The 26,367-nt window shown below is 47.2% G+C and overlaps 1 protein-coding gene across 8 annotated transcripts in view; it reads right to left on the reverse strand.

Moving 5' to 3' along the window:
• The window catches only part of ASPH (aspartate beta-hydroxylase), a 1,438,894-nt gene that overhangs the window by 1,327,305 nt on the left and 85,222 nt on the right, over positions 1-26,367 (reverse strand). For all 8 annotated transcript variants that reach the window (XM_069621106.1, XM_069621103.1, XM_069621107.1 and 5 more), the window contains exon 2: positions 15,808-15,930. In XM_069621106.1, the coding sequence (XP_069477207.1) occupies positions 15,808-15,930 (123 nt within the window). The remainder of the gene's footprint in view (positions 1-15,807; positions 15,931-26,367) is intronic.

Below are 26,367 nucleotides of genomic sequence, written 5' to 3' on the forward strand. Positions count from 1 at the left end.
ATAAAATCTTTGATCAAAAAATAGAATGTGTGTCAATTCAGTAATGCAACGATAAGGTATGTATGGAACTCCATGTAGCTTCTTTGCAAATGGAGTCTAGTGGGACGTTTGCAATAAATGCCAAAGTAGCTTCTGTCCCTCTGGTAGAGTGAGCTCTTGGTGTGAAAGGCAGAGTTTTTTTGATGGGGAATAGCAGAGCTGTATGCATTTCACTATCCATCTGGAGATGGCGTTCTTTGAAACGTGATCACCTTCCCTGCCAGGTGCTATGGAGACAAACAGTTGATCCATTTTCCTTAGCGTTTTCTGTTTTTTTTTTTTTTTTTTTACATAGTACAAAGCTGCCCTTTAATGTATGGAGGTTTTTCTCAGCTGAGTTGGATGGATTTTGAAAGAAAGCAGGTAGTTCAATGGATTGGTTAACATGGAACTAGGGGCATTTTCCCAAGTACTTTGTCCTTGTGGATAACAAAGAAAGGGCCTTGCACTGAAAAAGGTGTGTTGCTCACAAACGCTTCTTATTGAGGTGATGGCTACCAGAAAGGCTGTTTTGTATGTTAGGTGCTGTTGAGGCTGGATCTGTGCAGAGGCTCAAAGGGTGGACCCATGAGCTTTGAGAGTACAACATTAAAATCCCAACCTGGAGGTGGGTTGGAAATGGGGGTGGGGACTTTCCACCAGGACACCTTGTTTTGTCAAGTGGTGTACGCGGACAGGACCGCTAGGTGAACCTTAGAGTTGGATACTGGGCCAGAATCCATTAAGTGGAGCATATAATGAGGAATGTGATGGAGTACATTCAATAGGGTTTACATCCATGGATTGGCACCGTATAACAAATCTTTTCTATGAAGTAGCAGTGCCTGGCGTTAGGTTGCATGTCTCTCCGATTTCCATTTTCCATACACCTTAATGTTAAATGTTCAAACTGTAGGACTTCAAGAGCTAAGCTGCCAAATTCATAGACTGAGGATGTGGGTGGAATGTTGTACCCCCTCCGTGCTGGGATAGCATGTTGTAGGGGCACAGGAGTTTGATTGGTTAGCACATCACCAGTTTGAGCAGAAGTGGAAACCAAGGTTGTCTTGCCCACATAAGAACAACCAGGATTCAAGTTGCTCGTTACTGGTGCAGTTTGTGCACTATCCTGCTCAGGAGTGGTGTAGGTGGTAAAGCATAAGCACATTTTCCTGACCAGCTCATCCACAGGGTGTTCCTCCTGGATTTAGGTTGGGGAAACCTGGATGCGAAGTCTGGGAATTGTGCCTTTATATTTGTGGCAAACAATTCCAAAGGAGGATAACCCCAGAGGGAAAGGGACATTGGGCCTCATTACGAATGTGGTGGAACGGCAACAACGGCCCCGGTAGTGCTACTGGCACTGTTGTTACCCCTCCGCCACATTGAGTTCTGCTTGCCGATGCTGGACTGCACGCGTGGTCTGACCAGGTGTGCAGACTGGCACCCGCGAACTCGTGATTGCACCAGCACCGTTATTAAAGGTCCCGGTGCAACCACGCTCCCGACCCTCCATTCTGCCTTATTGGGCAGAATGGGGATCGGAAGGCCGGCCATACCGGCACCCGCAAATGGGTAATTACCGGCCCATTCATCTCGTAATGGGCCGGTAATGGCCCATTCGCAAGTGCCGGGACCGGTAGCGAGTTTGGCAGTAGCCATGCCCTTAATAAGGGTACAGCTACCAGCAAACTCATAATGAGGCCTATTGTCTAGAATTCCTCTAGTGAGTTGCCACTCGTGTTCCTCGGGTAGAGGAGCTCTCTGCTTGGAGAGTCTGCTAGAGAATTGTGTTCCCCTGGAACGTGTTAAAACAATAGCAACATGTTCCGCTTAAGTGCCCACTTCCACGCTTTCTGGGATAGCCTGGACAGACTTGGAGTGTGCGCCTCGCAACTTGTTTATGTAGAAGATGGCTGTGGTGCCGTCTGTGAGGACTTGCACCGTTTAGCCTGTTCGATGCAGCTGTAAAGCTTGCAGGGCTTTGAGTACCGCTAGTAGTTCTAAAAAGGTGGATGTGGTTTTGGGCTGTGATGTGTGTCCAAAAACCATGCCCTGTGTGGTGAAGGTAATGTGCTCCCCATACGGAGAACGAGGCGTCCGTTGTAATCATCACTGGTATTGGAAGATTGTGAAAGGGTTTCCCTTTTAACAGATTGTCCTTGACCAACAGTGAAGTGCTTGAAGTAGGGTTAGCGAAACAACCACTATATCGTTCTACTATCCGCTTGCCCGAGGCCATTGCTTTGCTAACCACTCCTGCATTGGGTGCATATACAACCGTGGGACTAGATAAATGCATGAAGCCATCATCCCAAGTAGGAGCATTGCCTTACGTACGGTTATTTGGCGAACAACAAGACAATGAGGTATTTGCAGCAGTATTGTTTGAACTCTTTCGTTTGAGGGGAATACTAGCCCCCCTTTTGTCTTTATGATAGCTCCTAGCTCCTAGGAACTGCTTGGTTTGGCTTGGAACAATGCTGGATTTTTTTTCTCGTTGATTGAAAACCCCAATCAGAAGGTTGATTGTTCTCTGGGTATTTGGCTAGCAAATTTGAGGGGACTCCCCAGTTATTAGCCAGTCGTCCAGATAAGGGTTCACAGGGATTGATTGTGTGAGTAAGTGCGCCGCCACCACCGCCAATACCTTGGATGAATACCCTCGGAGCGGAGGCTATACCGAAGGGGAGCAACGTGAATTGGAAGTGTTGATTTGCCACTTTGAAGCGCAGGAATTGTCTGTGTGCTGGGAACATTGAATTATGAAAGTATGCATCCTTCATATCCAATGTAGTCCTCTGGTTTTAGCAGTGGAATTACTTCTTGTAGCATTGTCATGCAAATCTTTTGTGGCTTGGCATATGTGTTTGCAGGGCACAGGTCTAGGACAGGGCGCATTGGACGGTCATTCTTTGCACATCGATACCCTTGTTTACCTAGTTCGCTGTGACAATCTCTTATAGCGTCCTTTTCCAGCAGTGCTTGGACCTCCTAGCAGAATGCGCCATTTGTCTTGGTGGGTGGTCTCTGTATGAGTTCTAAGCAATAGCCTCCCACCACGGTGGAAAGTACCCACTTGTCTGACATGATCCCCTCCCATCCGGGGGTAAAATGACAAATGCAACGACCTACTGGAGAGGCATGGGAGGGGACCTGGAGCAGGTTGTCATTGCTTTGGGGGTGGAGACTCTGATAGAGGAGGCTCTGCCTCTAAACCTGTGCCCCCTTTGAACATTTTGCTGGGAGGACTGCCCCTGCAAGGAGCCCCAAGATGAAATGTGCCCACCCCGACAGGACCGTTGGGAGTTTTGTCCTCGAATCCAGCTTAAAGCCAGACTGTCTTAGCCATGCAAGGTGCTTAATGAATAGCAGCCCTCTACTACTATACGGCCTGCATTCAGATTATTTTTCAGGATGCCATTTGCTACCTGCTTAACTCAGCCACTGTTTTTAAAAGCAGTGCTTTAAAGGGATGGAGTATATTAGTTATATACACTCTTTTCTCACCTTGTCAGGAGAGGCTAAGGGCATGCCCGCTCTTTCTTGTGGTAGTTAGGAGAGTCAGGCTTTAATTGACCCCTGATGTAGAATGGTCAGAGGGGGCTGGTCTGAACATCTTTTCAATACGGGGTTAACTGCCCTTGTAAGGTTGGGGTAGGTAAAGAAGGCTGAATGCGCCTCTGGATGGACTGCAGGAGTGGTAAACTGTGCTGCAGACCTCCTATCCCCAAGGATGTCCTCTACAAAGTCCTATTCGACCTGTGCCTCTTGGGTATCGATCTTAAAATATTCGGCAGCCTTTAAAAAGGAGCTCATTATACTGCAGCCGATTATCCACGGGGGAGTCAGCCACGGGTTGGTCATGATGGTCCAGAGATTTAATGATAGACGTCATCAACATAATACTGGTCTGGGTCATCAAGGTCCGCTTGGTCTGCTATTGAACCAGGATCTAGAGAGCCTGAAGTGTCAATTTAGTATACGTCTTCAGGCATGCCTTGTGAAGTACTTGGCTGGGCAGTGTCTAGTCGTGGTCTTTTGGCAGCAGGTTGGTTTTTAGTTGCCTACCATTGTGAGGGCCCTTGGAGGTTGGACAGTTGATCAGGGTAGCGATCAAATAATTCAAAAAGCATGACATTCTCTGCATTACTTGGTCGAATTGTTCAGAGGTCCATTGGGTGGAGCTTGGAAAACCTGTGGGAACAGGGTTGGAGATACTCTCTGATGTAGAGGGCTGTTTGTGCTGCATGGTGCATGAAAGGGTGTCACTAGAGAGAGGGTTTGTTAGCCTTTGAAATAGGGGATTTAGGGAGTAGGGGGCGAAGATTGTGTTTTTCAATGTTCTAGATTTGGGGAGTGTGCCTGGAACATTTTTTTAAAAAATAAGCTCCCTCATTTTGGAGTTACTGGAAAGGGCTCAAGTGTATTTTCACGCACATTCGCCGTTTTATTTGTGGTGTCGGAAACCGACTTCGGCGTCTGTTTTGGGGGCCTGTCACGTGGTGAATGTGATGGCCCAGAGGACAGGTGATTTTTTTGGACCTTTCCTTCGACACTGCATGTGGCTCATCGGTCGATGTGGTCGACTGTTGGCTGTGAGGGGTGTGCTTTGTGTGGCTTGCAGTGTGGGTGCTTGAGCCGCCGGGTGTCGTCTGCCTGATGGAGTTGGGGACTCGCATGCAGGAAACCGGCATGTTCCCGATCATCACTAGGACGCAAACATCACTGGAGGCTCCTTTCACCTCCATAGCAGCCTCTGCTTGCATGTGTGATGGGCCCAGTGCTTGGTCTTACGATCCTTTAATGTCTTGGGCCGAAAAAGTTTGTAGAACTTGCAATGCTTTTCAAGGTGGACCCTGGGGAGGCAGAGGTTACACACCCTGTACACACCCCGTCCGAGTCCATCCAGGGAAACATCCTGTTACAGGAAGGGCAACATTTAAATGGTGCGTTTTCCATTGTATGGAAAGATGGCAGCTCTGCGATGGAAAAAGGAAGAATAGGGAAATAAGCATTCTGTAAAAGGAAAGAAGTCATGAGTTCCCCCCGCCCCCTCACTCGCTACTGTGAAGGGCCGAGGCCCATTGAGGCCTAAGTAGTCTGTAGTTAAGTTTCACCGAGACAGTCGAAGTAGTCTTCGATGAAGCATCGGTCCTTGCAAGCCGTCGCCAAAGATCTTACTGTGGTACGGCAGTCAAAAGGATATGAATAAATCTAACTTTTGAAATTTGTATAATCAATGGCGTTAGCCAGAAAGAAGGCACTCTGCAACTCGCGTCCGACTATGATGGTGGAAATAAAAACTATGAGGGACCTCCAAGCGTGAAGGAACATGGGTACAGTGGACGTCACACTAGGATTAGTATTATGGACACGCCCGGTCGACGTCCCTTTTTGAGTTTCGAAACCAAATAATGTAATACTCTGCGACTACCACTAGATGACGGCCTATGAATAGCATGTGATCCAAGCAGATCCACAAACCTCTGAAATATATACAATGCTTAGGTGTGTTTCTGTACTCCACTGATGCAATTTCTCAGTGTTAGGTCGCCCTCTGTTGCCCAAATGACAAAGTGCACCCCTGTGTGCCCTTCCAATTCAACAACCGCTATCATTTTCACTAACAGACCAAAACGCTGTAGGACATTCTGGATATTTCAAGTTACTTCTTTCCACACCCACTTCTCGTCACACAGGGCATAGCAGTTCCAGTATCAATGAACAGTTAATTACCGGCTCAATGTTTCAGTCTCTAAAGACTGAAGCTATGTAGGACGAATTCCTCCTCACGAGCTAAAACTGGAAGTAGGTGCTGTAATTATGCTACTACGCAATGCTACGTCACGGGGACTCTGTAGATGTGTAATTGTTAACCTTGTTCCATTGCAAAGACAAATCATAGGAGGGCCGCGTAATCGATGGTAGATACTGTTCTTATACTGCCATAACTCATTCCATCCAGTACAAATCAAACTTTCAAATTCAAAAGAAGACAGTTACCTATATGGTTAGCCTTTTCAATGACCATTATTAAGTCACAGGGACCTACGCCCCGCCCCCTTCCTGGAAGCGATCAATAGTAATTCTGATATTTAAGAGGGACAGAAGGGACCCTATGAATTACCAACCAATATGGACCTTGAAGATATGCTAGAACAGCGTAGGTTAAGCTGGGAACGGCTAGTAACACCATAATAATAAAGTGCTGGGCCGGTAATGGACGCCAAGATCAGATCATGAGAGGGAGCCCGGACCACCAAGCTCCGCTCAAGTCGGACAGGAGACACTGCGACTAGTAGCCACGGTGGAAGAAGACAAAGTTATGGGAGCCGGACAGACAATGCAAAGCATACTGCTACATGGTTTTAACCTTCTGAATAACAGCTATGAAAGCTATCCATGTTATGGGAGCCGGAGAAACCCTGAATGTACCAACACCCTATAAATGGGGGTTTTGAGAGGGATACGAACATTGTGAACAACGGCTGTGATAGTCATCAAGGTTACGGGAGCCTGGGAAACCAGAGTACACGAATACCCTATGTAAGGGGAAAAGAAATAGACATGAACACTTTGGATTAGGGCCAAGAAAGCCATAGAAGCTATAAAAGTCTGACCAACCAGGTGGACAGCCGCCCTATATGAAATAGCTTGGATGAAAGAAAAAGAAAGAAAAAAATACTATCTGAGGATTTCAGGACTTCGGGAGAGTCCCAACACCTCGGAGGTGAAAGTGTTATTTCCAATCAATCCTGGAGTGATGGAAATGTTTGCACCAACAGACTATTAAAAGGAGAGAATGAAAACCTTAACTTGATACAAAGACTGGGCAGAATATCCCTCTGTGAAAAAGGACCTCCGAGGACCAAGAGGTAAAGCATAACTTGGGCCATGCAGAAGTCCATACAAGGGATAGTGTGCAAGCCTAGTCTTTCTCCCTTTTAGTCAGGTGTTTTCTAAAGTGATAGGGCCAGTTAGTTGTTTAGGATTCAGACAGAAGACATTTTACGTTGGACTTAACGTGCACCCTTCGCTTTAGTTTTGCTAGGCAGGGAATTTTACTCCTAGCACTAGGGCACGTTAGTTAATGAAGTTTATTTAGATAAACAGAAAAATGCCTATGACACAATGTAGTCTTTCTTCTGGTTCACCACATCATGCACATTGTAGTTTGATACAGCAGTCGCAAAACAGATTGAGGTGGTCCATGACGTCATGGTGTGCGAGAACATTAAACATGAATTCGCTATGCCTCTAGTGGGGCATAGGAATAGTGAGGTACGTACAATGAAATGTATCGAACGTCTTACTGTCGAATATGCAATTCCTTCTGGGGGAGTAGTGGGGGGGCTCAAAACATGAAAGGTAAAGCAAAATAGAAGCCAGAACCAAACATCCTGTAGAGAAAACTGGTTTCCATTGGGGCAGGAGGGTCCTTGTTATTATGCTCTTAGGAAACACACAGACTTTAAAAAATAAATTATAATTACATTTCAAAAACAATATTTTCAGAAAAACAAGTTTCTTTCAAAATTCAAAGGCCAGCTTGTGCAACAAGAAGAGCAGTGTAATCCAACGTAAGAAGCTTCTTGCCTTGTAAGAAACATCTTGCCTTAGCCTCGAACTGGCAACAGTAGTGTATTACATAATAAAATGTCCTCAGATGCCGTACTTGAATAGGGATCTAGAAAGTGCAAACCGCTCTAAGAAAACAAAATAGCTGCCCATTTTAACACCATCTAGATCCTATCTGGACCCAAACTGCAAGTCAATTCGATATGGGCACACCGTTTTAATTGTCTTGACTGGAGGAGGCTTTTTTTGGGCAGATCACAAATTAGTTTTTTTTTTTTGTTTTTTTTTTAAAGGAAAGTCAGCTGTGGCTGTTGATGCTTGAACTGAATGACAATTTCCAAGCAAACAATATTGCAACACAGGCATCATAGACAGGAACTAGTATACATAAGAAAATCAGTTTTGATATCTCAAAGCTTGACCTGCCACAGGTTCTAAAAATTGAATTAGACCTTCCCATAAAGTAACTCTTTCTACCTTTGAAAGTGTACCCATGGGTTTCGATATTACACAAATTCTGGTGAGTCTCGATCTTACTAGATCAGACACAGCTGCTCAGTTTATGTACCTGGATGAGTCGGTCTATGGATGGCGAACAACTGGTTAAAGTTAGATGGCAATAAGACCGAGGTGTTGGTCATCGGTAACACCTCTCCTGTTTTGGACCAGTTATTTGCCCCTCCCCCCCATCTCTTGGCCTCTTTCCTTTTCCATCACCCTCTGAGAAATTTGGGGGTAAAAATGACCTCCCTGTCAGTGGATGAACAGGTGGCTCCTGTCTGTAAGAGTGGCCATTTAAAGCTCCGTACTTTGCAGAAAGTTCTTCCGTTTATTCCAGTAAAATGTCAGGCCCCTGTGGTGGCGGCACATGTTTGGAGTACTGTTGACTAATGCAACTCACTATCTGGCAGAGCCTCATTTTCTGATTAACCGGCTTCAAGAATGCTGCAGCCCGAGCCATCCTACATCCTCCGTTTGGGGCTCACATGTCTCCTTTATTGAGACAGCTTCATTCACGTATTCTTTTCAAGTCTATGTGTATCGTCGACCGTGCGTTCTATGGATTAGGGGCGGAATACTTGCAGGTTAAGTTTCCTCGCTATGTTCCAGCCCGATGTCTCCGTTCTCAGTCTGCTCTCCAAGTGCTGGTGCCTTGTGTTAGACTGTCTCGGATGGGTGGTCGCGCCTTTTCGTTGGCTGCCGCTAAGGCCTGGAACACTTTTCCTTTTTCTCTCCATGCAACAGTTGACCATCTTAGAAATCGGCGGTCACTGAAAACTGTACCTCTGCTTCTAGCGGCAAGGTGCCTCCGGGCATATGTGCGCTTAATATGAGAATGCATTACTTACCGTAAAAGCATTTCTGATGATTGTATCTGCTTAGATTCACATGCTGTGCATAGGTCCGACATCCAGTGGTCACTGCGGAGTATTGCATTTTGTTTTTCGTAGTCGGAAAGGGGACGTCGACAAGGCGTGTCTGAAACACTATCCCTATAGTGACGTGCGTTGTACCCACAATCCCTCACGCGTCGAGGTCCCTCTGTTTGTATTTTTCTGCCCTGAGGGAGCCTTCTAGACGTGAGTGAGTACAGAAAAGAGACAGAGAGATATATAAAGGAAGTCTATGTTCCTTCCATCCGAGCGGGGAGGAAGGGCGGGCGCATGTGAATCTAAGCAGATACAATCATCAGAAATGCTTTTACGGTAAGTAATGCATTCTCTTCTGATGTTTGTTAATCTGCTTAGAATCACATGCTGTGCATAGACTAGCGAGCAGTACCCGGAGTTGGCGGTGGGTTATGAGAAGGAACAGTAGAGAAAAGGTGTCGTAATACTGCCTGTCCCACCTGGGAGTCAGATCTAGAGTGTGTATCTAGACAGTAGTGTTTTGTAAAGGTGTGCACAGAACTCCAGGTAGCCGCTTTGCAGATGGACTCAAGGGGAACATTTGCAATGAATGCTATGGATGCCCCCGTGCCTCGAGTAGAGTGTGCTCTTGGCCTAAAGGGCAGTTCTCTCTTAGCAAGAGTATAGCAGAGAGTGATGCATTGAACAATCCATCTAGAAATAGTGGATTTTGAAACTGCATCTCCTTCTCTTCCTGCTGCCACCGAGACGAAGAACTGATTAGTCTTCCTCAGTGGTCTGGTTCTTTCCATGTAGAACATGACCGCTCTGCGTACATCTAGTGTGTGCAGAGTCCTTTCTCCCAAATTGGAAGGATTTTGAAAGAACGTTGGTAGTTCTATAGATTGGTTTACGTGGAATTTAGAAATAAATTTCGGAGCAAACCTAGGGTGAGTGCGTAGAACCACTTTATCTTTGTGAACTGTAACAAAGGGGTCTAGAATAGAAAGAGCCTGAAGTTCACTTACTCTCCTGATGGAGGTGATAGCTATTAAAAAAGCAGTCTTAAGCGTGAGGTGTTTAAGAGATGCTTTGTGCATGGGTTCGAATGGAGAGCCCATGAGTCTGGTAAGTACCACATTAAGGTCCCATCCGGGAGCTGGGTCAGCTATCGGGGGGTGTATTCTTTTTACTCCCTCCATGAAGGCCTTTATAACAGGGATCCTCCACCACAACACTTTGAGTTGGGAAGTGGTGTATGCAGAAAGTGCAGCTAGGTGGACATTAATGGAGTTAAACACTAGACCTGAATCCAATAGGTGGGTCAGGTATAGGACCACATGTGTGGGAGAGCAGTCAATAGGGTTGATGCTTTTACTCCTGCACCAGATGACAAATCTTTTCCACTTGCTAGAATAGCAGTGGCGAGTGTTCGGCTTTCGGGCTTCCCTGAGGATGTCCATGCATCTTTGCGGGAGTTGTAGATGTCCGAACTCTATGATCTCAGGAGCCAAGCTGCTAAGTTCATGTTCTGGGGGCATGGATGCAGAGTCCTGCCTTTGTCCTGAGACAGCATGTTGTACGGGCAGGGGAGTTTTACTGGGGGGGATAGAGACATCTCCATCAAGTGAGCGAACCATGGTTGTCGTGCCCACATTGGGGCCACTAGTATCATGGTCACTTGTTCCTGGTGCATCTTGTGCACCACTTTGTTGAGAAGGGGAGTCGGGGGAAAAGCGTAAACAAATTTCCCTGACCATTGCATCGACAGACCGTTCCCCTTGGATTGGTTCTGGGGGTACCTGGAGGCGTAACTTAGGCATTGTGAGTTTTCCAGGGTTGCGAACAGGTCTATATCTGGGAATCCCCATTGTGTGAAGACGTCGAGGACGATGTCTTCGTGCAGGCGCCATTCGTACTCTTTGGGCAGGGGGAAATCTCTGCTGAGACTGTCTGCTAGCAGATTGAGTTCCCCGGGTACATGTAGTGATAGTAGGAACACGTCCTGTTTGAGAGCCCACTTCCATATATTCTGGGCCAGCTTGGACAGGCCTGGAGAGTGGGTGCCCCCTTGCTTGTTGATGTAGTACATGGCTGTGGTGCTGTCTGTAAGGACCATTACTGTTTTGCCTTGTAGGTGTTCCTGGAAGGCTCTTAGCGCCTTGAACACAGCTAGTAGCTCCAGTAGATTTATGTGTTTGGATGCTACGTTCGGAGTCCACACTCCGTGAGCAGTCTGATGGGATAGGTGCGCCCCCCATCCTGTGAGGGATGCGTCTGTGGTTAGAGTGGCTTCCGCAGCGGGTGTGGCAAAGGGTTTCCCTTTTTCCATGTTTTCCTTTGTCCACCACCGTAGCGAGAGAACTAAGGCCTGCGAGACCACAACTAGATCCTCCCATAGTCCGCTGGCCTGACACCACTGGCTGTTGAGCCACTCTTGCATTGGGCGCATGCGCAGGCGCGCGTGAGGTACCAAATAAATACACGACGCCATCATTCCTAGCAAGCGCATTGCCTTGCGTACCGTCACCTCTCGACCGGTTACATATTGAGGGATTTGAAACAGCATGTTTTGGATCCTCTCTTTGGAGGGGAAGACGAGGCCGTCCTTTGTTTGAATTAGAGCCCCTAGGAATTGCTTGATTTGACTGGGGTCTAAATTGGACTTCTTTTCGTTGATGGAGAAGCCCAACTGGAACAAAAGGTCTACTGTCTTTTGGGTATTGGAGAAGCATGTTTCGTAAGAATCCCCTGTTATGAGCCAGTCGTCGAGGTAAGGGTAGACTGGGATGGACAACCTGCGCAGGTGGGCCGCTGCCACTGCCAGCACCTTCGTGAATACCCTTGGTGCTGATGCTATGCCGAAGGGTAGCACTTTGAACTGGTAGTGTTTGCCCTCTATCATGAACCTGAGGTATTTTCTGTGCGCTGGCAACATTAAAATATGAAAGTATGCATCTTTCATGTCCAATGTTGTCATGTAATCTCCCTGAGAAAGCAGTGGGATTACTTCCTGTAAGGTTACCATACGAAACTTTTGGGGTTTGATAAACTTGTTCGCTGGGCGCAGATCTAATACAGGGCGCATGGTTAGATCCTTTTTGGGTACAAGGAAGTACACTGAATAAATACCTTCCGTTACCTGAGATAGAGGCACGACCTCTATGGCTCCTTTTTCCAGCAGTAGTTGTACTTCTTGGAGAAGGATGGCAAGATGTTCCGGTGTCATGCGACGTCCCCTCGGGGGTCTGTAGGATGGGGAACTGTTGAATTCGATACAGTATCCGTGGGCTACGGTGGACAGTACCCAACGGTCTGACGTTATCTCCTCCCATGCAGGAAGAAAGGATGTTATCCGGCCCCCGACCGGTGTTGCATGGGAGGGGACGCGAATCTTCGCGTCACTTGGAGTTGTTGGGGGCTTGGGAGCCTCTGGGGGTGGATCCCCGACCCCTCCCTTTGCCCCGGCGTTGGCCTCTTTGGCTGTACTGCCCACTATTGGTTTGGTAATTGGTGGCAGGGTATTGCTGATGTTGATTTTGTTGTTGGTGTTGGCGTTGGCCACGAAAAAAGCGTTTGTTGCCATAGCCGCGCCTGGTAGTGGGCTTAGAGATTTGGTCAAGAGTCTTGATAGTGTCGAACTCTTTCTTAGCCATCTCTAGGGCTTCATCTACCGCTTTTCCGAAGAGGTTAGTGTCCTCGACAGGTTTATTTATCAAAGACGCCTGTGTCTCTGGTTTAAAGCCTGAGTTGCGCAGCCATACATGGCGCTTTAGGAGTATTCCTTGTACCAAGGAACGTCCTGCTGTTTCTGCCGCGTCCAGAGAGTTTTTAACAATGCTCTGGTTCACTTGGGTTCCTTCGCCAATAGTTGACAGTAGGCGCGTACGTAAAGGCTCCGGTGCTTCCTCGGCGTCTTTTCGCAGTTTGGCCCACTGCGCGTCTGCGTAGCTTGCAAGCAATGAATTGTTGTTGGCAATTCTTGCTGAGAAGGCAGCCGAGGAAGTAACTCTTTTTGCAAGGGCATATAGCCTCTTGCCCTCCTTGTCAGGGGGTGCCTCACTGGTGGAAAGTGGTACCCCTGCCCTCTTTCTAGTATTAGATACCACTAGGGAATCCGGAATGGAATGTCCCCTAATGTAGAGGGGGTCTGAGGGTGAAGGAGTGAAAAGTTTTTCAATCCGTGGATTGACCCCTCTGATCATTGCGGGAGTGGACAGCGAAGGTATGATCCTTCTCTTCACTGAAGCGAGGAGTGGAATGGTCTGGCTGACCGGGGGTTTTTCTTTAATCACTCTTTCTACAAAGTCCAATTCTGGAGAGAGTTCCCCGGTGTCGAGTTCGAAATGCGCTGCTGCTCTGCGCAACAGTGCATTGAACGTGGGCTGATCGTCAATTGGAGACGTGTTCCTAACTGGAGAATTGTCCGGAGGAGTTAGGTTTAGGACATCAGTGTCGGAATACACTGATGGTGATTGCCAGGGGTGTGAAGGTCCCTCTTCTGGGTTAACCCCGAAGCCTTCTTCTATAATGTCTGTTCTGTCTTCCAGACATTCCTCCTGGTTCTGTTCTTCATTGTCCATGAAATCATCTTCCTCCTCGAAGTCTTGTTCCTCCCCAGTGAGGTCATATACATCTTGGAAGTCTGAGGCTGTGTCCTGCTGGGGATCGACTAGCCTCAGATTTTTGGCCCTGGGGTCCTCCTGAGGCCCTTCTCTGGTCCTCTTGTGAGTTTGAGAGGCCTGGGTGGTCATGAACCTCTCCATCCTCTCCATACAGAGGTGGAGTCTTTCCATTGTTTCATGGGGTACCCCAGAGCGGTCTGGCGGGGGAAACATAGGGTTATCTAACTCAAAATGGCTCGACCTCTCCCAAAGCGTCGAGGAAAGTGTCCCGTCGCCCTCCGAAAAACCTTCAGGTGAGTCGGGAGACTCCCTGACTGAAGGGGGTAGTCCCTGCTTCCCTTCGGGCTTTTTCGGCGTATCCTTTAACTGATGCGTAACGCTCGACGTAATCTTCGGCGTACGCTTTTGGGCGTCGGCTACAGCGATCCTTGCTAAGCTATCTGCGACTCGCTTGTCGGCGACTCGTTTGTCGGCGGAAGCTTGAGTTTTCGACGCTATGGGTATCGAACGCTCTACGGCGGTCTGCGCTTTCTGTTGGTGCGCACCGGCCGATGGTTTGGTGGCAGCGCCCTTGTTTGCCGAAAGCCCAGTCGCAGGTCGCGGCTGCGGTTGCGAGAGGGGCTTCGAACCCGAACGGTCCGAGGAGGCCGGCGGTGGAACCTGCGTCTCCTTGGGCGCCGAAGGTCTTTTCGACTTCGTCGAAGAAGAGCCGTGGGTTGTGTGTTTATGTGGATCTTTGTGTGCGTCTGTGTCGCCGGGGTGTTCATCCCCATAAGCAGGGCGTGAGCCGAGCCCGTCGGGGCCGGGGACAGACGACGAAGCGCGTAAGCGCTCCTTAGAGGGGGTTTCGACTTCCGTAGCGGAGGTCGTGTTATCGCGTTCCTCGTCACTGTCGGTGGTAGCAGCGGCGGGTGAACCTTCGGCCTTCGACATCGCGTAGGCCGCCCACCTTTTAACCCTTCGGTCTTTTAGAGTTTTAGGCTTAAGAAGCCGACAAGCCGCGCACCTTTCCTCCTTGTGATCGAGGGGCAAGCAGCGGTTACACCGTGAGTGCTTGTCCTTCCAAGTGAATTTGCCTTTACAAAGTGGGCAAAACCTAAACGGTGTCCTCTCCATAGCCGAGGCAATAAATCGCGATAAACACCCCAAGGGAAAGGAAGGGGAAAGGGAAAGGCATTCTCAGAAAAGACCCAGAGATGTCCCACGACCCCACTCTCCCTACTGTATATGGCCTGCGAGGCCAGGCCACGTGTTCGGCAGCGCCGAAGGATTCCTTCCGCTCGACCCTCCGTCGAAGATTCTTTTCGGCGGAGAACAGCTTACAACTGCGTCGAGGGAGGGATTATTAATATTAGAGAAAAAACGACCAAAGGTCGAGGAGTTGCAATGTCTCTCGAGGAGCTCCGCGTGAAGGCGACCAGAAGCTGGGCGGAAAAAAACAATCTGAGGGACCTCGACGCGTGAGGGATTGTGGGTACAACGCACGTCACTATAGGGATAGTGTTTCAGACACGCCTTGTCGACGTCCCCTTTTCGACTACGAAAAACAAAATGCAATACTCCGCAGTGACCACTGGATGTCGGACCTATGCACAGCATGTGATTCTAAGCAGATTAACAAACATCAGAAATATATATATGTAACATAACATACTCCAAAAATAACATGAGATTTTTGACTAGTTTGGGTTCATAAGCATCATCTCTGGCAATCTGATGTGGGCCTTTTAGTTTGCGCTAAGCATTAGACAACGATTAAGGCTAATTTACAAAATAATACGTACCGCTATGATCGTGGATAATACAACACCACCTTGTGAACTGTGAAACATGTACTACATTTTAAATTAGGGACTTCACTGGGAACCAACATCAAAAAAGTCTTGACCTGAAAGATTACTCTAGTATTGTGCAGATCAGGTAACGCACACGTTTATTCGTGAGGTATCACAGGTAGAACTTAAATTTGTGCTTTCCACTACCAAAGTGCCACAACCACAAAGACCGAGGCCACATGCTTGTTCACATAGTAGGGTCTGATGGTAAAGTCATACCTACCAGCAGAGATCAGTAACAAAAGACTAAAAAAGATCCAAGTACTGCATGTGAAGAGAATAGTAACAAGAGAAAGGGGCAATGCCCTGAACATGAGGGGGAATAGGGCAGCGACTATATAGCAGTGCATTCAAAATGTGCCATAATACTATGCAATTTAAAATACAGGGTGCTCTTACCTAGAACTTCTTCATAGTCTACAAGATCAAACCAAACAACAGCAACCGATGTCCAGACTCCGAGCAGAGCGATGACCATGAACCACGTGAAGAAGGAACTGCCAGAAACACCATTTTTCTTGCCTTGAAGTAGAATAAAAATAGACAAATGGGTTTAGTAGATGCACGTTTATTTAGTAAACTAGAAAATCATTCCTAAATAGCCACTGATGAAAGAATTTCTATTATATATAAGTTATTACAGAGAACTTTGACTTCCTTGTAGTAGAGTATGTGAAAGTTACTCCTAGTATCTTCTTTGTGAATCTCCCCCTCCTCCCCCAAAGTGTGGTTTGGCTTCATTATGCTGCATGCAAGTCAAAATGAAAAACATCACGTTGCATCTACTTTGACATTTTCCCCATAGATGTCAAAAGCATGCATTGAATACATATTTGATCAAACCAAATTAGCTGTAACGGGCTTCCTACTGGCAAAGTCAATTACTATAGGACCTAATAATTGGAGTGATCTAACCAGAACACTGTGTGGTCAGTGAAGGGGCAAGCACATCAAATTATCAATCCCAACTTGCCAGCCTAGCCACTCATTTGTCATGATATTTATGAATATTTTCAAGGAGCTTTTAGAAGCAGAGCTATTTGAGACACCAAAGGTCACCAACATTTGAGCATTGAAATATCTGTATGTTGCTGAGCAGTGTGTGGACACTGCGGCGAAGGCAAAGGCAAAACAATTAGAACCTCTTCATAACAATCGTTAACAGAAAAACCTTGATTATTCGAGCCTATTGAGCAACCATGTCCTTCGAGGCGAATTCCAGTGTAAATAACTTGCAATGAAGTAAACATTCAAGTTTTGTGTTGATTTGCACAGCCTCATTGCATGATCAACCCTGCGAACCCCCAACAAATTAAATATTGGTTTTAAATATCTTAGTCTCAGGATCTTCTAACAAACGCAAAGTGGACTAAAGGTTCATCTCCTGCATTGCATATAGGGCATGCGCTCATTTCAATAGTGTTCCATGTACTGAACTTGGACACATTTAACGTATTGAACATAACGTGCAAATGGCAAGACAATGACATTCAGATAATCTTCTCAGCCAAAGCCAGGTTTGTATTTGAGGTATAATTTGCATGCTGATAGTGGAACAAACAAGTTGCATCCTACAACAGGCTTGAATCGTGGCCACCTCCTTTATTTTTGTTTTAGAGCTTGGTTGAAAACCATGCGGGGTGTCCCAATAGGTAATTAGCCCCAATTCTATCAAGGTTCTCTTTATGTTATGATATGATAGGATGTTATATGGCATTTATTACACGCATATACAAACGTTTTTCAATGTGAGGCAAGGGACGGGTTACAGAGGGAAGACTGAGACAATGATCTTACTAAGCCAGGTGACATTGAGATTGCACAAGTGCGGGGGGGGGGGGGGTGGGGGAGGGAGTGCGGGGAGTGGGATGGGGCAGTGCAATACATAGGGTCAACAGTAAAAAAATAAATAGAATAAATTAAAAAAACAGTAGATAAAAATGCGGCCAGCTAGTGGCAAGTGCAGACATCAAGTGTCAAGAGCTGGTGGGGACTGTAGGAATAGAGAAACAGCCCCCAAGTGCAGGGGTTCCTGGGAGGCACTGCAGGTGTGCAGCTGGTGGGGGAGGAGAATGGGCCCAAGATCAGAGGGTAGCCAAGTAACCAGTCCCGCAGTCAGGAGTTCAGCAGGGGAGAGGAGGAGAGAAAGCAGAAGCAAAGAGGAAGGTCTCGAGTTGCTTCCGGAACCGGAGATAGTTCTCAGGTTACAGGGAGGCTGTTCCAGAGGTTCCATGTGTTAAAATCGTGGCAAGAATTACAGTTCATACAAAAAAATGGCGGCAAAAAGGCTGTGGTTTTGCCACCGCAATCCATGTAAAGGATGCGGGGGACACCCCCGCAACTCCCAAGCACATTATACCATTTAAGGGGAGAGGGGGGGGACACCCCCGCAACCCCTGCTCCCCTTAAATGGTATAATGGGGTACACCTTTACTGGGTCAAACCACAGCATTTTTGCCACAATTTTTTGTAACAGCGATATTATTTGCCGGAATTTTATTACTGCATACCGTTCTAGAGGGAGTCCCCAGCCGAAGGAAATCTACCACCAACTCTTGGCGATGCGGACCCCGAGTGAGTTGGAGGCGGATCAGCGAAGAGCTCGAGAAGGAAGGTATTTAGGAAGAGTTGGCGGTATTGAGGCCCCAGAAGGCCTGGTGGACAATGCAGAGGCTTTTGCCACAGGAGCGATATACCACCCTCCAGGGGCATATTTAGCCAACCCTGGCATACTCCATAAACAGGCCTAGTATGAGACAGGTTTCAATGCAATTACAACAGTAATGGGCCCGACATCCAAGTGTACCGATGCACTCTGTGTCCTTTGGGGAAGGAGCAATAACATTTTCAATAGTAGCAAACTCATGGGCATTATTGTACCACCCCCCCTCAAACTCCCATAGCTCTGCTGCATATATAAAGTCGAGGGTTTAGCTTGTCCATTGTACAGCTTGATTGATGGTAAAATTGCACCACCTCCACGGCTATTAGCAAACCTTCTCACAACCCCACAGTTGAGACCTAGAGTGGTTGTGGCCTTTACAAAATGCAATTTGTAGCCCCAAATAATCATATGAGGCTACCTGCTCCAATTTATAACCCTCTATTTCCAATGTCAACGACTGGGGCTTACAATAGGGGGGCCGGAAGATCATCCATCTGTTTTTTTTTACATTGATCTCCGGTACTCTTTCAGTACCCAGCTTCGGGGGGGTCCATGCAATGTTCGAGGAGCTTGCCGATTATCTTATTGATACATACAGAAAAGCAAAGGGGCCAAGACCTTCCTTTCCAAGGCCCTTCTCAACATTAAAAGGGTCAGACAAATCCCCCAGCTAATGTCCAGCACACAGCTGCATGGTTTCTCGAATATAGGAGCTGGACTAGGGTAAGCAGATGTTCTGAGATTGATGCCCACAAGGACCTGCCAAAGTTGGGCACGTGGCACGCTATCAAACAAAATCAATGAAGACTGCATAAATCCTAACTTTGCTCAGGGTTCTATACTTCAACAGAAGTAGAAGAAAATCTAAAGGCCTGGTCCGCGGTACTCTATCCAGCCTGAAAACCTGCTTGCAAATGACTAATATTAAAAGAGGTAACCCACTCTTGCAAGTAACCCAACAGGACCTTAGCAATGATCTTCCCTAATGAAGCCAGCAGGGTGATAGGGCAGTAGTTTGCCAGAATGCATCTTCCCACCCAACAATATGAAGTGGCACCAGTTCTGCATTCTTCCAGGATTCTGGGATGATTTTTGCACTGAATATAGCATTAAGATAATGGCACAATGATGGAGCCCAGACCACAGGTTCGTCCCTATATAGATCAACTGGGATCTGATCAGGCCCAGGCACCTTCCCTCCCTTTCATAGATTGAACTTCGCCTCAAAGTGAAATCAAAATTCTGGGCAATAGACCCAGACACTGGTTGCTGCTCTACTTCAGTGGCTGAAACAGCACCCTGGATTCCTGATCTAATCAACCAAAAATTTGAGACCAGGCTTCGGGCCAATACAACCTTGGATAGTGCCGTCCTCCATTCCCTTACGGTCAGTAATCAGCTTCCAAAACAGAGTTTGGTCTCCTTTCGTGGTGGCTGACAAGAAGGCATCCCACTTGCTATCATGAAAGGGTTTTTTTCTTCTTCTTTCATGAGGAGCCTAAGCTTTGATGAAAGGGTGTGCAAAAATGCCCCTATCCACTTGTTGAATGTCTTTTAGGCAACTGTCTTTTTTGGCCTTGGCACACTGCCTATCATACCACCCAGCTGTTTTTAGTGTATGTTCCTTCACCATTTTACTCCGTTTGGTGGCTAAAGGCTGGAGTTTCTTAATCAGGGATTCAAATTCTAATATCATGGAGACTTCTGGGCGTTTATCACATAACTTTGTAAAATGGCCTATCGCAGCTTGGTAAATGGCAGAGATGCCGTTTTTTCCTCTAAACAAGCCCATTTTATTGTTTTCCATGCATGGCAGACAAGATTATTAGCCATAGACTCACCCTGTTCCCTGTATCAAGCTGGGAATGGGGACAATTTACCTATAAGTAAGTGGTTCCTGACGCACCAGACACCTATAAAGGGGAACCTAGTTAATTTGGTAGGCACAGGAAGACAATCGGGATGAGGGAGGCCTCTTCCGACCCCAGATACTTGCACTTATCTCCCAATACCCTGACTCTCGCCGGGATATCCCAAATAAGATCTTGTTCCTCCCATATACCTTCCAGGTCCCTAATCAGTTCAAACTGGAGGTTAAAGTCTCCCGCCACAATTATGTGCATCTTAACCAATGTATGCCCCTTGCCCTTTTCCAACTAATCCTGGGAGGAGACCCCCATGACAGCCTCAGAAAAGCTTCTTGGTCCGTTGCAAACATTAAACAAAAAGAACATAAATGGCCTGAATCTGTTTAAATAATAAAACATTGCAAGTCAGGAGATCACGAATCTTGCTCCATTACATTCCAGGTGAGATCAGCATTCACCCAGTTAAGAAGGCCCCTGCTTGGCCTCCCTTTATCTGACAAAACAAGTAATATCCCTGCAGGTTGGCTGGGATTACTGTCCAGGTTTCTTCAAGGCAGATTAAGCTATATTGTAAAATAAATTTAAAAAATCAAGTCAATCAGGGTCTACCAGGCGCTTTTCCACCCCGTCGATAATCACTTTCCCTGCCGGGGGCGGGGTGGGGGGGGGACCCCCACAACCCGTGGCAGTCAATCCACCCCTTCTAAGCCATGCTCATTTTCTCTGGTGTTCTGAATGTCACCAATGTAGACTGGGTCAACAGATGGACTTCTTGTCATAGGCATACGATATCTGAGGGAAATATTGGAACCTCGTGGGGGTTATATTCTATGGTTGAGAGCCCTTGAGCCAATATTGGATCTTTTAAGAAGATTATGGATATATTTGTTGTCTCCACTGGGCATAGCCCTCCTTTCACAGAAATAATCTCCAATAATCGAGGTACATACCAAATCCAATGTATACACGTATTAATCAATGATTCATCAGCTTCATAACATCCTTTTGGTAACCCAGGACATTATGCATAACCACTAGGCATCCCTCCCTCGGCGATAACCTCCAATGGGCCCATTTATTGGTATATCACTTTGAGGGCAGCCCCACTGATAGAACATACTGTTCAGAGATATATACGCCTGGAAGGAGGGGGTGAGGATATATGGTAAAGAAAACAGGCCCCTGTTGCGTGATCCATTTAAAAATTCTAGAAATATTTTGCAAATAGGACATTAAAGAGACCAAAGACCTATATTTCCAGCATCTTTAAAGAGAAAGCCTTTTAAGATGCCTGGTGTCGTTTGGCTGCAAAGTCTGCAACTTATGTTCAGCCACATCCATCATGTCAGTGACTGCAGTATCTGGACTCCTGGTCCTCTATACTGTAACTCACACTGGTTGCAGATTATGACATCTCTAACCATTTTCACGGTTACACCAGCTGAAGAAAATGACCTTCTAGACCTTGTACCGTATCACACTAGCTGCAAAGTCTTGGCTCACTTAGTCTTCATCTCGACACAATGGCTGGATGCAAGAACTGGGCTACCCATCTCAATACCATGACACTAGTTTCAGAAAATGGATTCCCTGTCCATCTACGCTAGCACACTGGGCATAGTAGCTGGTCTGCTTGCTCATCTACCCAGTCATGCTGGCCCCCTGGCCAGGACACTGTAGTCCACAAGTATTAAGCGGTGGGCAGATCCGATAGCACCATCTACGACACCAGCTACTGGGACTGGTCGCTCTGCATACCCACCTATTAAACAAGATGCAGAGTGAGAACACCTTTGCCACGCCTCAAGTTATGCTGGCACAAGAACTTTGCCACCTTGCTCCTCTACCCAGTCAGGGTGGCACCTAGACACGGTCCGTTTTTACAGAGTAACCAAATTATGGCAACCGGTCCCTTTGCTACCTGCCCCTGATGTAGTGATGGCAAACCCTTTATGCTCTCCTGCCCCACTGCAGTAGCTGCAGACTGTACCCAGACTGTTCCCCTCGCTTAATGAAATGGCTGAAGGGCCTGGGCTCAGTGCTCGAACCCGTACAATCACATGAGCTGCAATGCCCTTCCTCCCTGCTCCTCTTTCCCATCACACTGGCAGCAGATCACAGCCGCCCTTATTTGTAATGGCACACTGGAAACAAAAGTGCATCCTTCTTTTTAGGTATTATTTTATTTATTTGAATTTGTAAAGCGCACAAACAGCCCGCAGACATTGAGGCGCTGAAACAGAGCTTAAGGGTGCTTGAGGGTTACAGTGAAGCCACACTAGAAAAAAACTTGAATACATTTCGGTAATTGCATGTTACGGTGCATTGCAGGTAGGTTTTGAGAACTCAAACAAAGAGGTTGGTCTTGATGGCTTTGCGGAATACAGTGTGGGATTCAATGGCTGAGGTGGGGAGGGAGCGCATTCCAAAGGGTGGGGGCAACTGAAGGGAAGCTGGAGCCGCCCGCACGCTCTTTGTAAGTCCTAGGGACAGACAAGAGGTTAGAGTACTGTGAGAGACGTGTTTGGTGATCCTATGACTTAGGTAGGGAGGAGCAAGGTCTTGGAGACATTTGTGAGTCAGAGCCAGGGCTTTGAAGATCATTCTTTGCTTAACAGGAAGCCAGTGGACTTGTCTTCTGAGTTCAGAGATGTGGTCTTTACACGAGAGGCCTGTGGCAGCGTTATTCTGAACAGTTTGGAGTTTGGCTATATTCTTGGCCGTGGTACCAATGAATAAGGCATTACAATAGTCGAGTCTCGAACCAATGATGGCCCTAGCGATGGTGAGGCAGTTTTGTTGGGACAGGAATGGTCGGGTCGCATTGATAAGTTTGGAGCAATAGGCGGACGTGGAGGTTATGGCATTGATCTGTTTGTTCATGGACATGTCAGGTTCTAGGTACACTCCAAGGGTTTTGATGGACTGAGCTACAGTGATAGGGATACTGTCAATGACTAAGGAGGACTACTGTTCGTTCAATTTATTTAGGGTGGACAGCGAGCCAACCAGCAGTAGCTCAGTTTTGTCACTATTATGGCAGAGCCAGTTTTCTGCCATCCAGGTTTGAATTGTTGAGTAGATTGAGTTTAAGGTATTCTGGTCAGATGCCTAGTCACCTGAGAGAGGGATAGGTACCTGGGTGTCATCCGCATAATTTGCGTATGAGATGCCCATGGAGTCAAGGATTTTGAACAGGGGCCTCTTAAAGATGTTGTAAAGGGTGGGGGCCGTGCAGGAGCCTTTGCGGGACACCACACTTGATGGTGCTGGGGTCGGCACAGGAGGAGTCTGAGAAGACCTTCATAGATCTGTCTTTTAAAAATGACTATCCATTTCCATTATATTATACCGACTGTAGAGCCCGATTCCCAGCTTTTCTAAGGACACTGACCTGCATTCGTAGTTTGTATTTTTCCAGTCTGTACTGCGATAGCATGCATGTCTAAATCTGCTCAGTTTCAGGTGTTTACATGCTAGTTAACTGCATAACCACAATCCTGAGTCCATTCAACAACTTTGCTCCGTGCAGTAACAACTTCCTTTTCTGACGAGTCTTCATCATGGCATATCACATGGATGTGATGTAGTCACTGGCATAGCAAGAGGTGAAGGCCTGGACACTGACAGTAAGAATGCCTACTGAGGACAGAATGCTTATGGCCCCACCAGAAGTGAAGCGGATGGAGGAGATGGCTTTAACAAAGTCAGAGGAGCCAGTGACAAAACAATGGATGCAAGTGCATTCAGAGGCACCATTGCCGCTACAAGGTCCTTGTAAAAAGAATCACAGGTGGTGCAATCCTCGGCTTGAATTTTTGCAGCAAGAATATTCTTGCTTGGCACTGGTGGAAGGGATGGATTCAGACAGCAAGGCCAGAGCGTGCGACTGGGTAGTCGCCAATTGGGAGGTAAAGGTATCGATCAAAATGAATAGCAGAGTACACGGTTGAGGAAAAGCTCAGAGCAATGTGATCATTGTGAACTGGGGTTAAGAGACCACTCGTGGCTTAGAACACCTGAGTCTTGGAGGGAGGGCATAGCCCCAAACCAGAGTGACGAAAAAAAGATCCAGACACTGTAGAGGAAGAGCATTGCCACTAAAGGTGGTTTTGTCGTTTTCCATTTCTGAAGTGGCCGCCAAACTGTCACTTCTTTTTTTTCACCATCATTCCAGGTAGGACTGTCGCTAACCTGTGCATTGCGTAGGCAGTACCAGTAGGTAGCGCCTTTGATCATGTGGTGGTAGAATACAGGCTAGACACTTCTGCAGCTATTAGTGTCAATACTATTGACACTGGCCCGGGCATCCGCAGCAGTCATTGATCTAAGAAAAAAGACTGAGGGGGACGTTCTGATACAAGTGACCATGTGTCTCTCTGGGATGCCCTTGGCCCAGGAGCTTAATGTAGGCCAAAGCCAGATCAAGAGGCGATCAAGTGGTGTGGTGGCACAGTGGTGCTGCAAATAAAGGGAGCCGCCAACTCACCCAATGTAAAGTGTCAGTCAATAACTTTCTCTATTATCCGACTCCAAGCTCCAGTCTGACGTGGCAGCGGCATCAACGCCCATTCAAGAAACACGCTGCACCCTAGTACACAACAAAAACAGCAGGGGGGGCTCCCGTGAATTCTGTTCTTGATTGAACAGCTGGGAGCTGCAGACCTTGACCGGATCCAAACCTGTGTTCTGCGCTGTCTTGCAGCCAAGCCAAGCACGTTGCACCCAAGCCATCCTTGCGGCCGCCCATTAAGTTAATTTGTTAAGTCTACTAGCGTTCGCCTATCTGGAAAATGCACCAGTGCTGTTATAACATTGTTGTGGGGGCCCAAAAACAACACACACAGGGCACTTGTAGAACTGGGGCAGCACTGACCTCACTTCCTGCCCACCCCAGACACTCAGATGCCAAGGGTGGACTTCAGTCCTGAAGCCCGCCAAAGGCACACAAACAAAGGGACCAATCCTGGTTTGGCGCGCGTAGACAAACACTAGAATGACCTTTCCAAAAAGAAATGGTGAAAAAAGAAGACCGGATCTGTTTAAACAAAGGGGTTTAAGGTGCCATCTTGAAAAACATGGCTCCCGTGATTTTTAGCTACCAGTGTTCGCGGTCGGGAAAAATCATGATAATTCGTTGTAAAACCACTGCCACCAGCCTTTTCAATAGGAAAGGGTAGCATTTGACTGCTACACGAAATACTATGTAACCCCACCAGCACTCCATTGTAAGATGGTGTGTGCTGGGTCTAGGAATTTGGAAAAAAAGACTAGTAAAGTCAATTTCCCTTTACATTCTCTGGGAAACAGTTGATCTCAGAGAAGGTATTTAAACCTTTGGGAAGTCTAAAAAATACATCCCTGTGTCACTGCACTGAGGGTGCTATGTAACATCAAAAGATGCCTATGGAGTATCTTAAAACTCCAAAGTAAAAGAACACAAATGTAAAACACACATCAAAACACATGAGTGGGAAAAAAGTCCTTTTTTTTTTTAATCTGGAAAAAGTCCTCAAAAGCCAGAAAAGTTTCTGGGAGTCTAAGGTGAAGGGAATTAGCACATTTATGAGAATTCTCCCTAACACTAAGCCAAGTGGCACTGAGATCACGCAAGTGCAGGGGAGGTGGGGCAGGGGGAGGGGAAGTGCCAGGGGAAAAGGGAGGTGGCAGTGCTGTACATGTGATCAAAAGGTGGCAGGTGCAAGGATAAGTGCAGACAGCGTGTGTCCAAAAGAGCAGGTAGGGGGGCTGTAGGGGTACAGATACAGACCCAAGTACAAGGGTTGCCCGGAGGCAGTGGGGGTGTGCAACTGGGCGGGCAGGGACTTGCACCCGAAATCAGAGGGTAGCCAGGTGACCAGTGCAGTATCAGACAGGAAATCAGCAGGGGAGAGCAAGAGAGAAGGCAGAAGCAAAGAGGAAGGTCTTGAGGTGCTTCAAAAACCAGAGATGGTTTTCCAAGTTTCAGAGAGGCAGTGAGGCTGTTCCAGAGGGAAGCCCCAACCAAAGAAAGATCTACCACCAACTCGTTGCTTGGAGAAGCGACTGACAGAGAGTTGGAGGAGCGAAGAGCTCGAGTAGGAAGGTATTTACGAAGAGAGAGTTGGAGGTATTGAGGACCCAGAAGGCCTTGTGGACAATGCAGAGGGTTTGAATTTAATCCTTGCAGCCACTGGGAACCAATGCACAGATTTCAGTGCTGGAGAGCTACAATCCTTGGGCTTGAGGCCAGGACTAGTCTTGCAGTCCTGTTCTGGATGAGAGAGGGTGGAGAGTGGAAGCAGGCAGATTTAGAAAGAGGCTGTTGTAGTGGTCCAGCCCAGAGAGCACCAGAGTTCTAGGGACGGTGAGCTTCTGGGGGAAGGAGAGGAAAGGAAGAATACCTCTGAGGATGCGCCAGTTCACTCCACGTAAAGAAGAAAGATC

This window comes from Ambystoma mexicanum, chromosome 5q (genome assembly GCF_040938575.1).
Source record: "Ambystoma mexicanum isolate Mex_15411 chromosome 5q, UKY_AmexF1_1, whole genome shotgun sequence".
In the NCBI taxonomy this organism is placed as follows: Eukaryota; Metazoa; Chordata; class Amphibia; order Caudata; family Ambystomatidae; genus Ambystoma; species Ambystoma mexicanum.